The sequence below is a fragment of the Pipra filicauda genome, unplaced genomic scaffold (assembly GCF_003945595.2).
Source record: "Pipra filicauda isolate LSUMZ 115617 unplaced genomic scaffold, ASM394559v2 scaffold75_size2874737_pilon, whole genome shotgun sequence".
Taxonomy (NCBI): Eukaryota; Metazoa; Chordata; class Aves; order Passeriformes; family Pipridae; genus Pipra; species Pipra filicauda.
Window position 1 is genome coordinate 470,317 of NW_024104931.1, and position 15,757 is coordinate 486,073.

General features: G+C 44.0%; 2 protein-coding genes across 4 annotated transcripts in view; one reads left to right on the forward strand and one right to left on the reverse strand.

The window, feature by feature from the left end:
- Positions 1-2,033: 2,033 nt before the first annotated feature.
- ALDH6A1 (aldehyde dehydrogenase 6 family member A1) lies at positions 2,034-13,665 on the reverse strand. Of its 2 annotated transcripts, XM_027720059.2 has the most exons (12): positions 13,592-13,665; positions 13,292-13,354; positions 11,097-11,171; positions 9,563-9,724; positions 8,947-9,025; positions 8,082-8,384; positions 7,263-7,384; positions 6,829-7,018; positions 5,949-6,130; positions 4,288-4,467; positions 4,002-4,100; positions 2,034-3,561 (listed from the first exon to the last, which is right to left on the reverse strand). In XM_027720059.2, exons 1-12 carry the CDS (start codon positions 13,646-13,648, stop codon positions 3,457-3,459), a joined length of 1,617 nt encoding a protein of 538 aa, XP_027575860.1. In that variant the 5' UTR covers positions 13,649-13,665; the 3' UTR covers positions 2,034-3,456. The 2 variants fall into 2 exon arrangements, with proteins under 2 accessions (XP_027575860.1, XP_039245632.1); XM_039389698.1 differs by lacking the exons at positions 13,292-13,354; positions 13,592-13,665 and adding an exon at positions 10,490-10,653 and having other exon boundaries at positions 11,097-11,172.
- A 298-nt stretch (positions 13,666-13,963) lies between these two features.
- The window catches only part of LIN52 (lin-52 DREAM MuvB core complex component), a 41,334-nt gene continuing 39,540 nt past the window's right edge, over positions 13,964-15,757 (forward strand). For both annotated transcript variants that reach the window (XM_027720068.2, XM_027720070.2), the window contains exons 1-4: positions 13,964-14,002; positions 14,076-14,150; positions 14,317-14,354; positions 14,836-14,902. In XM_027720068.2, coding sequence (XP_027575869.1) covers positions 13,984-14,002; positions 14,076-14,150; positions 14,317-14,354; positions 14,836-14,902 — 199 coding nt within the window. In that variant the 5' untranslated portion in view covers positions 13,964-13,983. The remainder of the gene's footprint in view (positions 14,003-14,075; positions 14,151-14,316; positions 14,355-14,835; positions 14,903-15,757) is intronic.

A 15,757-nucleotide genomic window follows, 5' to 3' on the forward strand; every position in this document is an offset into this window, starting at 1 on the left:
AAGAGTATTAAATAGCTTTGAAAATCCCGACTGCAGTGCCTTCTAGACAAGAAACAATTTTTAATAGGATTCAAAGGGTCGACTATAAAATTGTATTTTAATAGTTAATGAAATAACTAATGAAATACTTTATATCTAGCTTATACTTTTGTATAAGGTAGAAGATACATTTTTTAGCTTATTTTTACGAATGTTGAAGTAAAAAAGGAGAATAAACAGATGGGTGGGAAGCAGTAACAGCAGTGAAATGAGGCAGGTACAACATGATCTGTCAGCATCTGCAGCTTATTCTAAAAAGGCAGTTGATTAATTAAAGAAGGAACATACAAGACTTGTATTTCTAATATAATTATTTTAAACTATTGGTTTAAAAAGTGCTGTTTAAAATGCAGATAATTAGAAAAGATGGTTGCACACAAATGAAAATATCATCCAGGTATTTAGAAGATATCTGGAGAAAGTGCAGGGATAGTCCTGCAATTCTTCAGGGAGCAGGTAACCTTGATAATAGACTGCTTTTGTTACAGGAGAATATGGATTTTAGAATTTCTAAAGGACAGATATAATGGGTTTTAATAGGACAACAGAAAAGTCATAGGAAGAAAATTAAGGTGTTTTGAAAGTGAAGGACTTAGACAATATTAGAGGGTGTTAATTAGTATTCCTTTCCCGGGTGCATGGATGAATGACAGTGTCTTAATGTGATTTACCTAAACTGTTTTAACTTTGCAACATAGAAAATACTTCTCCCAACCCAATATTCATTACACATCAGGCCACATTATCAGATTCATCATTTTCTGCAGTGATCCTTCCACATATTCAGATGTTAACACCATAGACCAAGTAAGGAAGGTGTACACTCTGCATGAACAACAGCCAGCAACAAGCAACTCGTATGCACTTTTCACTTCGGAAGTTAGCTTCTAAGGAAGGTTGTGAATTCTAGATCCCCTGTCTGCTTGTCGTAGGTTCGAAAAGAGATGTTGGAATTTTCTTCCCCCCCCCCCCCATTTCTTCCGGGATGGGGGGAGTCGGGGAGGGGGTGTGGGCAGAGCGGAGGCGCACCTGCAGGGCAGCGCAGGAGTGGGGAGAGGGGGAGGTGTCGCGGGAAAGCACGGTGGGCGCAGGGACAGCAGGGGAGTCCCTTGTTCGGGGGCTTTTGGCGTTTGGTCTGGGACCGGACAGAGCAGGAGTTTGGTTTTTGGCCGCCTCGTTCTCTTTTCCTGAGAGGAAGTTTTCTTTCCCCACGGGACACCTCGCGGAGAACGACCCCGAGAGAGAAAGACCGACCCATCTCAGAGCGAGGTATTCTGCTGTTCAAGACTGCCCGTGGGGAAAAGGACTCCATTTCTGACTCCGAGCGCACCTGGCTGCGAACAGCTACAGTCTTGCATTTCTGCCCCCCTCCCCGGGTTGCCATGGATTTCTCCCCCCCCTGCCTGGGGAATTGGGACTTTGTTTTGTTTCTTCTGAAAGTTTTTGATTGCACCATTTGTTGTTTATTCAGATTTTGTTAATAAAAAGCTGTTTCTTTTCCTTTTGCACACTTCCATCTGAAGTATCTTAATTTTTAAGTTGTAATCTTGTTAAACTAAGACACTGCTGCACTGCTGCTTTGACTACTTGTTTGAAAATCCATCTGAAATGTACTTATTTTCTTCCTTCTTAAAGATCTTATTCTTTCCCAAGCCAGGAGCTTGCAAGACCCTGCACAAAGCACTAGGATTTGGACTAGTGGTTAGAACTCTGTATATAAAAGAGTTGCTATAACTTGATGAAGATGTATTTTCAGTTTTTAATACAGCCATTTACATGAAGCTTAAGAACTTCTATGATCAAATGATGTGTATGTGGAAACAGAAACAAAGCATTCCTTGAAATGCCGTGTGAGGAAATTGGTAACGAGGTCCTTGAAATACTGTAAAAGGAAGATGTATACTTGGGTTACAGGAGTTGCAGATCATCCTCTGCAAATAGGGGAATAAAACCAACATCACACCTCTATAAGGTCTTACGAAGGAACAATCGTATTCTGTAGAAATATATTAGCATATTTTTAATTCGTAATCAAATTGCAAGGTGAGAATTTCCCTCTAGTGTATAGCAGAGGAAAAAAAACAAGATACAAACATTAGAGAATGTACAGCAATTGCACCGATATAGAACCGTCAGTTACAAAGCATCTTTACCAGAAGGAAGGATACAAATTGTTCACGTTCGGATTGTTTAATTAGAACAAGTAACAGTTGCAATCATTAGAATAATACTTTTTTCCATGGGTGCTTGAATAAGTTTCCTGCAGATCCCTCATGGCTGCATCATCTTTGAGGAACCAGGAATAAAAATATAGGTTCTCCAGCTCCAAATGCACAGATTCTTAAAAACAGGGTGTATATACCAAACCTTACTCTTCTCTAGTAAGGAGAACCTGCAGTCCCAAGAGAACATGACTGTGTTTGAGCAAATGTGACAAGGAGTCAATAAACAAAAGAAATACAGCTACAGTGAGGAAAGGAAACCATCAGAACAGGCCTGGCTGCTTTGCAATTAAAAGTAGTTTTTCCTACTGACCTGTTTACTTACTCTCCATTCCACCCTGACCCACATGATGCTGTTACACAAAGATACATATACATGGTTATGTTTCTGCTTCCACAGTTTCATGATGTTACAGGATGTGTAGGCTTATATCTGTTAGCACAGTAAAAAGGCACCAAACAACTTTCAGGTATAATGGAATTGCCAGCAAGCTGGAGCACACAGGCCACAGACACAACAGGAACAGAAGTTTTCAAGCTGTCAGAGGCACAGTGAAGGTCACTGTACCATACAGAAATTTCTTTCATCCTCAGACATGCAATCAAATATGCTTTCCTGAAAAATCCTTACAAAGCTGTTTCCCAAGTGTTTTGTAAACTGCTCAACAGATGACTGACGACTTGCTGTCTTCATATATGTAAAGTCACTTCTATGAGACACCCAAAGTGTCCCAGTTAAGTCACTCAAAATGACTACTCATCTTTGAGTAAGGTGAACTCAGAATCTTAACATGTAAGATAAAGAGGTAAGTAAAACTGCTACAAGATGTAGCCAGGACTGAGTCACTAAGGGTAAAGATATTAAAGTGAAAACCAGAATAATGTTCAAGTTCACAGGGTCTGGAAAGAAACACAAATTAAGACCAATCTCGCTAGCTGCTCTTTCAGTTAGATAAGGTTGTTTAGTCTGTGATGGGTTGTAGGAAAAAAAATTAGTTCAGCTAGCCAAAAAACCACTGACAGCAACAGAAAACCCAGACCATAAGTTACATGAACCTGCCTAATCTGCACAGAAACAGAGATCCTTGAGAAAAGAGCTTTCTACTGATTCCCAAGTAAATGATGACAGTCAGGACAAAGCTGGAAATTGCAGCATAGGAGAAGGGCACCAGGAACAGCATCTGCAAAGGCTGATTTAGTTTCCCATAGTTGGCATAACGACAGCAGGCTTGGCAACGGTGGCATCTTCCTCTTTCCATTGAGAAATGATAGTTTTCAGCTGTGTATAGAACTGCACTCCCTGGAAGAAAGGAGAGACCCACAGATCAGATGTTTGGCCTTATGAATTCTTCAGGTCCACACCAGTGGTGTACCAAACAGCTTTTGCTTTTTCTACACAGGGCTGAGTTTTCCTCTGTGAGAACAATTCTTGTCAGCCTGTTCTTTTTACTAGTTTCCCAAAGATTCTGGTTCTGTGAGAAAACTTGCTAGTTCTTGCTCTCTTCTCCAATCTCCTAAAAGACAACTTGCATTTTTACAGTACAGGGAAAAGAAAAAGAGCAATCTATTACTGTAACATGCATTATGGTGGCTGTGATCACTGGCTGGTTTTCAGTTTCCTGGTTGAAACGTTTCCAAAGTCTCCTCACTAATGAGGTCTGATGACCGTCTCCCCATTTCCATTTATAATATGATTTATCACAACTCAACCCACTAGAGTTCTCTGAATCAGTAACTTACCTGTTTGCCATAGAAATTGGTGTCCCCTCTGAAAGAAGCACGAGAGCCAGTGAAAGAGAACATGGGCAGAGGTACTGGGATTGGAACATTGACACCCACCTAAACCAAAGGAAAGCTGCCATATTAGTCACAAGAAGTAGCAGACTGCAGAGCACTCTCCAAAAGCTCCTGCATTTTGTTTCCTTAAATCTGAGGCTGGCTGAGAGGGCAGTGATTAGTCACTACAGCTATTTTACCCACTGTAAAATAGTGAGTGCTAAAAGCAACAATTCTAGCTGGAACATACCTGCCCCACATCTACTAAATGAGAATACTTCCGAGCTGTGGCTCCATTCGTGGTGAAGATAGCAGTTCCATTTCCATAGGGGTTATTGTTCACCATCTCAATGGCATCATCCAAAGTGTCTGCTTCCATAACCACTAAGACAGGCCCAAAGATTTCCTCCTTGTAACAAGTCATGTTTGGCTGCCAAGACAAACAGCAGAAAAAACAGCTTGTATAAAGGATATAATAAAAATATCCCGGTAAATAGAATATAAGAAACACACATGCTGTTAATGCTAAGGATATTCCTAGGCTTACTGATCATACTGCATTGCCACAAGCCATGCTTCAGTCCTCCTTGTCTTTTTACCCTTTTCCATGTCCTGTCCTCTATCTAGTCCACTAAAGAAGGCACCACTTTTCGTCTCCCGAGTGCTTTCTGCTTTTACTGCCTGCCTAACCTAGGAGGAGACCTTATAGGTCTCCTCTGACCAAGGCTGATTAAGACTAGGATTAATTCAGAATAGTTTACTTCAACTCTTGTTGACAAAGTGACTAGAACCTGCTGTCCTTTCTCACTCAGTATCCAGGATTTATGTCTGACAGTTAGCAACATCTGACAAAAAAACCCCACACAATGCTATCTGGAGAGTACTTTGATTACTAATAGCTAATATGTCAGACTACAAAACATTCATTTGATAAGCTGCAAGTTTTACCTGGCTTATCATATTATTGAACAGTATAGAAACAGTATAAGAAAACTTTCACAAAATACCTGTGAAGCTTTTACTTTTGAATATCTAATGATATTTATGACACATGGCAGGAAAGTGAAGTACTTTAAGACATTCGTTGAAAATGAGGCAAGAAAATTCTGAGTCAGATCAGAAGTCTGAATTATATAATAGCATAAAATCAATAAAATCCTAAGAATACAAAGTACAATAGCAGAATGATCAATATTGGGTTTCTGTAAAAAGAAACCTTCACCAAAAGGCCCACAAGGAACTGAATACTTGAATATTAAGGAAATCATACCAGCTAATTGCATAAACATAAAAGAATGAATGTAGGTATGGAAACTAACGTGGATGTGTACCAATATCCTACTTATATTTTCCCATGGTATTGTCCATCTCTTGCACACCACATATTATATTGAGAGGCCAACTCAAAGAAGTTTTGAATGTATTCAACAACAAAGAGATTTCCTACCTCATCCTGTATCATTCTCATGAATATTTCTGCAAATATTTGTTTCTGCAAGTCCTTAAATTGCAAACTGCGAGAATGTGTAACGGAGGATGGAAAATTGCGAGTTTGGCTGTTCATCATATTCTTCCTTAGGCACTTGCTGCTGGCCATTACTACAAATAGTACACTATGCTTGATGGACATTTAGTTTAACACAGTACCAGCTGCCCATTTCTTCTTTTAATTGGCTGCAGTCTGTTCAGTTAAGATCATTAACCTCATTCAGAGTATGTTGCACTACTGTGAATTCTTTTATCACCTCCAGCAGCATTACAGTGAGTACTTCACTGGCACTGTGTCAGGGAAGGTCGAACCATTTATAGGTTTTCCACCTGGTAATTATTGATTACTGACTGGTTTGGGTAACCCATTTCTCAGCTGACCCTGCAATATACACTATCAAGCACTGGTTTTGGTCATCTTACCTTGACTTTGGCAAGGATTGTTGGCCCAACAAAATTGCCATTTTCATAACCCTTCACTCTGACATTACGTCCATCCAGGAGAAGGCTGGCACCTTCTTTTACTCCTTTCTCAATTATATGGCAAACCCGTTCCTTAGCTTGGGGACTGATTAGAGGCCCTAGGTCTGCTCCAGGCTGGTCTCCTGTAAAGAGGCAGAGACACCAAGTTTTAATTCTAGCAGCTTTCTCTTCATAGGCACCAGGGAGATAACTACATTGGCAGGAAAAATCTGAAAATCCTGATGAGTGTGAACCACGGAATAAAGATTTGAGATAGTGATGACCAGGAGTAATAGTCTGCAGCTCTCATAATCAACAAATAAGAGAAGTCATAAACACAATTTTAGATCACCAGGAAGTCAAAATTCAACAATAGATTCTTCTCAGAAAGGAAACTTCTGCCCTTCTGCAGGACTTTATTGAATATAAACAAAAGGTAATTCTCCTAAAATGAATAGCAGTCTATCTTTTCCAAAGTACTTGTTTCCATTTTTTTTATCGTAAGCTGACTACAAATCGGAAGGATCTTGAAATGAGGACGCTGTAAAAATGGTATGTTTGAGTTAAACGCAGGATGTAACCTCAAATCTCCAGTTAAAACAAGACTGATCCTGTAAACATGGCATCACAGTCCCACTGGCAAGCTGAATACATATTCCTAACTCCAAGTCTAGGGCTGCATTTCCCAATCCAGACAATCTGCTAGCTCCTACCCCTACACATCAAACCTACAGTGCCAATAGCTCCAAGGGTCACACCACGGTATGGTAGATAAGCTGGCCTAAGAAGCTACAGTTGTACAGAAGTGAAGTACCTTGTAAGAATTTATCACAGTCCGTACCTGCATTTACACGTAGATTTTTGGCTCTGTCCACAAGCTCTGGCAACCATTTCTGAGCTTCTCCCACTAGAATTGCTGTAGACAGGGCCATGCAGCGTTGGCCAGCTGCTCCAAAAGCAGCTCCAACCAGCTGGTTCAAGGTGTTCTCTTTGTTGGCATCAGGCATCACCACACCATGGTTCTTGGCTCCCTGAAACACAACACACAGAGTCTCCCATTATTAACCACCCCAGCCTGCTTCTTCTCTAGCCCTCTGGCAAGGGCTTCATATAGTAGCCATGACTCTGCTACCAACAGGCTGGCAAGAAGGGCGGCCTCATCACTTAACTATCAGCAGCGAAGTCAGCTTCTGCTGCTGAGTAGTGTAGTCTGTCTCATTCACAGAAAACAAAGGCAGTCTATGTGCTGAAGTGTGCTCTGTTCAGAAGCATTACCATGTTGGCCTGGACTCTCTTGCCATTCCGGGATCCTCTCTCATAGATGTACTCGCCAGCCTGATTAGATCCCACAAAGCTGATTGCTCTGATATCCGGATGGTCACAAATGAAATTCACAGCTTCAAACAGGAAATAATACATTATAACTGTGGTGCACAAATGCTTCCCTCTGTTCCCATCCCAAGAGTGCTAAATCTATGTATCATCTTTCTTCTTACCAAAATTCCTGCATTTTTGTTTCCTACATCTGAGTTCCCCCGAAGCCTGTCTATGCATCTCTCCACCATCTTAGCACATGTACTCCTGTCCCTGTCTTCATACTCCTGGCTCTCTGACATCTCTTCATGCTTTGAGCATCTCCCAACATGTCTGAGCAATGCCAAAATGAAATTACTGCTGTCTATTTGTATCATTGTGCCCTGAAACTACTGGTGTGTTGTAAAAAAATAACATGTTAGGAGCCAGAATACTGGCATCCACTGTATATTTAGTGAGGAATTTAATTCTTGCTTAGGCTGCCTTGGAAAACCAAGATGATTTATGTACTTATTTCAGTTGGAGCTTAGGTTGCTAAATAGAAGTTGAGCACTTAAATGCCTTGGGAACTCTGACACCCAATCCCGAAATTTTGTCCACCTGGAAGATCTGGTTCAAGGCGGCAGAGAATCTCCCACTCACCTCCATTAATAGAACTGAAGCATCTGTCCAAACCCATCCAACAGCAGCAGTCTCAGATTCTCCAACTGGTACCTCCCACTGAGCATACACCACAACACTTATACACTCCAGCCATCTCTCAGGAAGGGCCATTATTACCTTCATGTTGTCCATGGATAATATTCAGGGTCCCATCGGGGGCACCAGCATCCTGAAAGAGCTTGGCAAGGAACATGAGTGCTCCTGGTACACGCTCAGATGGTTTCATCAAGAAGGTGTTCCCACAAACCATAGCCATGGGGAACATCCAAAGAGGAATCATGGCTGGGAAATTGAACGGTGCGATTCCAGCACACACGCCCAGAGGCAGACGGTAGGTGTAAGTGTCCATGTCTTTAGTGATGGAGGGCATGGTCTCTCCAAGTATGAGGGATGTCACACTGCAAGCATGTTCAACCACCTCTGCAGCAGAAAGGGCAATATGCCACTGGATGATCTGTTAACAGTTAGTCCCCAAACCCCTTTTTCACCACTGCCTTGACCCACCTCTTTCTTCCACCCTCTTCTCCCACAACTTATCCCTCATTGTGCTCCAGAAAATCCCTTTGATCTGCCAAGCTCTATGAGCAAATTATGAATGGATTCTCTCTGGAGTGCATTATATGCCATTGTGATAGGAGCACAGACACAACAGCCCCGGTACAAGATGCACAGGTACAGTATTATTGTACCATCCGAGACTCAAACTTAGATATCTGGGCACAAGCAAGAAGCTTTTATCCCTTTTTAGTAATTTGTGGTGACTCCTAGAAAAAGTAAGGATCTAACCACTTGGAAGTGACTTGATACTCTATCTAAGGAAACTTTTCAGCTTAGAGTTACAATTGCCCCTTTTCTTTCAATAGGAGGGCTATAAAGGAAGCAACATGCACAGATTCCCAGAGGAACCAGTTACTCAGGTGACCTCATCCCTTCCTATGGGTTTTCAAAGCCCTTTTTTTAACAGGAGGAGCCAGCTGCTTACGAAGCCCTCGGAACACATCTCCCTCAGCATCAGCCAGGGTCTTCCCTTGCTCAAAGGTGATGAGTTTGGAAATTTCTTTCTGAAAATGGAACACACAAAGTTTATGAAGGTTAGAAAAGTGCCCACCCATGAAATAGAGTGCAGGGATAAGACAGCTGAATAGACAGTTGAACCGCACAATGAGCAGACTGAGCAGAACACAGAGAAACCTATACTGACTGATTTGCTCCTTGTAGACAAGAAGCCAATGACCCACACAGGTGACATTTAAAAAAAGAATCAACCATGGGTTGGCTTATACTCTAATGCTTTCAGGTATCACACCACAAACACACCAAAAAAGCAATCTGGAAAACCCAAAGACACACTAACATACTTGTCTTCATCAACTGGCACATTCTCCATTTTTGGTCTCTTGGTAAAGGGACAAATGCAGGATAATATTCAGTAAAAAGCATTGCCTCTCTGTCCCCATTTGATGCACCTCTTGCCAGTGTCTCAGTTGGCTCCTCAATCATGGCAAGAACTCTGTAAATCCCAAGTCTTTCAATTTAATTCCTAAAGTCAGCTGCAATGCATTCAGGGACAGCCATCACACACAGCCATGGTGTCTCACCAGATTGTCTTTGATCAGTTGTTGATAACGCAGAAAGATTTGCTGACGGCTCAAAACAGATGTTTCTGACCAGCTCCAAAAAGCCTTTTTGCAAGAAGCCACAGCTGCTTCCATCTCATTTGCTGTGGCTTTTGGTACACGGCCCACCACTTCATTTGTGGCCTGAAAGAAAAACCAAATTGCATCAAAATTCAACTTTTCCCATCTGTCCCTGCCAACCATTCAGCAGTCATTTCCCAGCACACACCTACTATCCTTCTTCTAGAAGGAGCTGTACTTCTGACGGGAGAGCACAAAAGAGACTCTTTCCTTGGTGCATACAAAAGGCCTGGGCTACAACTGGAGTAGTTCTGAAAACCTGCATCTCAAATTAGGCACCCAGAAAACTGCAAATGCAGTGTTCATTTCCAAGTTGGAGTTGAAGTGACTTGTCTACCTTGAAGCTTCTAGAGAGTATAAGGCAAAAGTTTCTGTAAACTGTGGTCTTAACCCTCTGCGTCACCTTGGCTCATCTGCTGTGTCTCTTGCACATTAAATGAGGCACTGTTCCTTTGGGAAAAGCAGTACATAACTGTGTAATTGGCATTGATGTTAGCTTACCTACACCCCTTAGCCAAAGTAATATTTTTACAAGCAACCTTAGTTCTACAGTATTTTAACTTTAAAAGCTTGACATTAGTAGTTTAACCTCCATCTAATGTTCTCTTAAAAACTAAATCTGCTTTGACACGACAAAAACTTCAGGTATATCACTAAGAGAAAAACTACTGCAAACAAGAGAAAGAAAATTAAATAAGAACATTGGTTGCCACATAGAGACCAAATGAGATACAGGAACATCGCTTGCTGCTCTGATCACTTCCACAAAGCAAATCAAAATAGAGCTTTACTGAGAAAAAATTTAGAAACTGCTGTCCAAATGCTTACTAGAGGGGTCAGAAAGGTCAGAATTCCGAGTGCAACCTCATTTCCATTTGTCTTTGGTGTAGTACTTAGACAAGTACAAGTGCTACTAGTCCAAGATTATTTTGCACTGCATAGCATCCAACTTCTAAATTCTCTGTGATTATTGTGGCTCAGAGGCAGAAACTCTGAAAGGAGAGGAGCTTCAGTTATCAGGATTTTTCACCTTGGTCTGAGAGTGATATCTGTCTCTATCAGGACTTCACGTTCAGTTGGCATCAAATTACACCCAGCTGATTTCACATACAGGGTGAAAGACACCCTTCAGAAATTTGACATATTGATCACAAAGCCTTTCTACGAGAAATAAAAATATGTAAGCAGAGTTTAAGTTTCCTTTCTGGAGATCAGGGGCTTACTACACAGGGGAGGTAAAGGAGGTAGTAACTTTTCTGAGACTGACATTTCATGGGAAAAGGAAACTGAGAAGCAATAATCCATCTTAAACTCCAAGCCTAAATCTTTCTCAAGAAATGTATGTACTCTCCCCTTTCACTACGTCCTTGAAGAGAGGCACAGATCTGTGTTGCACAGTGCTTACAATTATAGAGACTGAGACCATTTCACTTACGGGGTTGTGGATATCAATCCATTCAGTAGTTTTGGACTCAATAAACTTCCCATCAATGAAGAGTTTGGTTGTTGGCTGTGGAGGATAAAACACTGGACAGTGAGTTATTTTTGTCTCATGGTGCCTAAGTACCAGTGTGCCATATTGCATGCAAGCCTTCATCATTTACTGGTCTGCAAACCACTAGAGTCCAGATCCAGTCTTTACAGCAAGACCCAGCTAACTGCTCTCTGACCCATTTTCTCTCACTTTACACCAAAACAGCCAAAATTCTTTCTAAAAGCATTTATAGAAAAAATACATTGCTATGCTTAAGTTTGGAATTATTTCAATCTACTTAATCGGAAGCTGAAAAACTGCAAGTCATAAATGTTCAGAAGAAACAGTTAATAATTCACCTTGTGAGAATTTCATGAACCCAGTGCACACTGTACTATGAGCTTCCTTTCCATCAAGCCACTAAGTAGGTTCATCTTTCCAGTTCGTAGCTACAAGCATAAAATCGGACTTTTCCCACTCCCCACTTGGTTTTGCAACTAAGAGCAAGAAACCTGCATCTGTGGAGTTCACAGTGACTGTCCTGGCAGGCAGCACAGAAAACAGAACCTTCCAACTCAGATGCGAAGCAGGCAAAGGGAAAGCTCAGGTAAACATAGAGAAGAAGGGAAAGCAGGCATAGAAGCTGTAATTAGCACTAGATAGGCAACAAAACTGTATCATGCAGGAAAACAGATTAGGACTGTATAAATTAATAAACTAGAAACCAGGAGTTGATACTGGGAGATAAAGAGAGAAGTAGGAGAAAGCCAGAACCCGTTAATCATGACACAAACTGTGGCTTGGGGAGAACAGATAAGAGGAAGGGGAAATGGGTCTACTATATGAAGAACAGAAATGGGACAGAGCAACAGAACTGGGATGTAAATGCAAATATAACAGGAAACTGAAGAAATTAGGATGTGGAATTATGAGAGGGAGATAAGGACTGGGATGCTATCCAACGTGTAATGAAGGGAAAGAGATCAAAGGAAAGAGATCAGAGGAAGAATCATGAATATTAATGATGTTGGTTGGACAATTAATGACAGCAAAAAGTGGATGAAAACGAAAAAAAGTGAACAGCAATGAGAGGGCACAAACTAAGAAAGCTTGGAACAAGAAAGCTAGGATGAGAAAAGTAAAATAAGTTTGTTAATGGATAAGCAAGACCTAGTGATTTGGGAGGCAACACTAGGAGAGAAATAAAAATAAAAAGTTGCAGATGATTATGTAGCTGGAATCACACTTGGGGAACAGAGGCAGAAAGCTGTGCCTATGAAAACACAAAACCCTCTAGAACCTGGAAGGAAGCACAGGAAATCTGATTCTCTTGACTGAGTTTCCCGACTGTCAAGACAAGGTGCTGGTCTAGTGCTGGTTTGAAGAATGACAAACTCCTATGGCTATCAATCACTGCAGTAGCCCAAGTGCCGAGTATCTGCAATAGAGCTACAAGCTCCTGTACTACAGGACCCACATGGGCTTCAGTTCAATGGAATTTATGTTTTTTTTCAAATAGCTTAATACACATTAAACGAAAAGATTGCACATACAACGCAAAAATATTTTAATCAAGCCAAGAAATGCTGAATTAATATTGACTGCACTTTTTCCATAAGATCACCACCTTTTCTTTATGTAGAGAATGCCTCTGCTGTGGGAATATGGACGGCAGTAAAGCAGAATATTTGTGGAATCATGGTTTAGCTATTCAGAGTTTGGAGAGTGTGCAGCCACGGACAGCAGAACTAAAAAGGCACTACAACAACTAAAGGTGTTCGATACTGCCCCAAGGAAACCAGATCCTCTCTCTGCCGCAGATGCCATGAGGCCAATCCAGAGCCACCAGGAGTAACGGGAGGTGACTCCCTAGGCGGCCGCACCGCGACCCGCGGCGGGAGCTGCCCGGCGAGCATCGCTCAGCTCCGAAGTCCGCTCATGGAACTTTTTTCCGTCCCTCTCGTCGAGCGCGGGGGCAGTTCCGACGTTCCAGAAATACCCACTCGGAGCCACCGGGCGGGGATGGCTGGGGAGCTGCGCCGAGCCGAGCTGAGCCGAGCCGGCACGAACGGCCTTGGCAGGGCAGACCCGAGCGCCCGGGGCTCTCCCGCGCCTCCCTTCCCCCGCCGGCCCCGATCCGCGGGACGGGCACTCACCACCGAGGAAGAGAAGGAGGCGGCGACTGCGCTGGTCCAGGGGGCACCGGCTCTCCGTGGCAGCTGGACAGAAGGGGAAGCACAGACCACCTCAGGGCTCCCGTGCGTCCGTCAGCTCCCACCCCCCCGCCCCCATCGGCTGCTCCCCGCCCGGGGTCCCGGGGCCAGACTTATTTTACATCAATAACGTGAGTTTAAGCACATTTCTTCCAGCAAATCAAAGCGGTCCCGGAGCCGCGACCCCCCTGCGCCCCCACGAGCCGCGGGAGCCGCCGCGGGCCCCGGGGGCGGCCGCCTCACCCTGAGGGCCACTCCACGCCGCCCGCCCCAGACTCCCCGCGCCGCCGCCGCCGCCATCCCGGCCCAGGGTCGCTGCTCCGCGGCCCCCGGCGGCGCCCCCCGCCCCGCCCCGCCGAGGCTCCGCCCCCGCGCGGCTCGCAGCCAATCGCCGACAGCAGGGCCTCCGGGCACGCCCCTCGAGTCCCCCGCCCCCCGTGCCGGGCCGCGGATTGGTGGAGGCGGCCGAGCCGCCCCTGAGCGGGCCGGGCCGGGCCGGCAGCCCCGCCCCTCGGCGGCGGCGACAGTGGCACGTGGGGCCGGGGGCGGGGCTGTTGCTCCTCCCCAGCGCGGGACCGGCCGGGAGGGCGGTGGTGTCACGTGAGCGGCGGCGGGAGTCACGGGGGGCGGGCGCGATGGCGGCTCCCGCGGACGGTGAGGCGGGAGGGCTCCGGCGCTATCCCTGCGCTGCTCCCCGCCCGGCACTCACCTTCTCTTTGTCTTGCAGGCGCCGACCTGGAGGCCTCGCTGCTGAGCTTCGAGAAGCTGGACCGCGCCTCCCCGGACCTGTGGCCTGAGCAACGTAAGTCCGGCGGGCCTGAGTCTGCCGGCTCGGGGCGGGGTGGGCACAGCTCGGCCCGGCCCGGGGCTTCCTGGGGCAGCTGCTTGGGCCGGGCCGGGGCCGGGCGGGGTTGCGGTGTTCCCCGCAGAGGCGCTCACCCCCCGCCGTCCTCCGCTTTCTCTTCCAGTGCCCGGGGTTGCCGAGTTCGCCGCCTCCTTCAAAAGCGTGAGTGAGCGCTGCTCTGCCTTTCGCGTTACCCCCTTCCATGTGGTGATAGATCTGCAGGTTCTCTTTGCGGGCTTTACGCCCTCGTTCTGTAAACCGTATCTCAGTTATAACTCCAGTAAATGCTAGAATAAGTCTCTTGTTTTTAATGTACCTTTTGTATATGTATATCTTTTTTTATACCTTGTGCAGCTTACTGTGAATGAGAATAGCAATTTGGAAGAAGGAAAAGGTTAAGCTTTAGAAAATCCTATTTTTCATACTGATTTTGGCTTGTGGATGCCAGTATGCCATTTTTAACTCCAAAATGTCCAGGAAAAGCTAGAAAACAAGATGAAGCATAAAAATATCTCTACAGAGCATACGGAATTCTCATATTTTTGCTGGCGGTGTAACTAGTTTTCAATACAAGGTCAGACTTCTTTGTATAATTCTAAAAATGTGCTTGTCTGAATATGAACTTTTGTTGTTTCTGAAACAGCCCATTACAAGTTCTCCTCCCAAGTGGATGGCTGAATTAGAAAACGATGATATTGATATGTTGAAGGGTGAGTATGGACATTGTGAGCAGGAAGTGAGGTTGCCAAAGCAGATGGAAATTCAGTACTTACTTAGGAGGCTTAAAACGTTTGTTCTTTAAGTGTTCTGGAGGTGGCCCCATGGCCTCAGATCTCTAGCTATCACATTTGCAGAATTTCCAGTTTAGGAGTCTCTATCTTGTTAATGATACATATTTTTCATTAAACCAGTTATTTCCAAGAGAGTATCCAGATGTCAGTGGCAGGCTGATATTTCAAAACAAGCAGTGTAATGTCTCATATATTTGAGTTACCTCCGTCATTTTCATTGCTCCATAAGTATAGCATCTCCTTATTTTGAGAAGTGGCATGAATTTTTTAAAGGGGCTCAGCTGATCACTTGGTGAGTAGCTTCTACTTGTTGATTGACTTGTTCAGAGGTGCACAACATGTGTGTCTTCCCTTAGAGATCCTACAGCTCTAATGGAATGGTAAGGCTGTATGGCAAGTTACAGAAGGACTAGCTAGCATGTAGATTTGCTGCATGTTGCAGCTGTTAGTTTGCAGTAAACACCCTTGAGTGTGCTCTGCCTCTCATGTGAATTCCAGATGGTGGTGTGTGATCACACCACAGTGACGTGTCACTGTTACACAGCGAAATTAGCTTTGACTTGCTGGAAGAAATGTGCTTAAAGTCGCGTTATTGATGTAAAATAAGTCTGTTTCTTTGCATACTTTTTTGTACCTTGTTCATATAGCAATGTGAACTTACAGAAACTTCCAAAATATGGGTCAAGTTATTCTTTGCAATAATGGCAGATTATTAGAGCACGAACCAGAGCCTTTTTCAGTATGTTAAAATTAGGGGTGGAGTCATCTTGAATT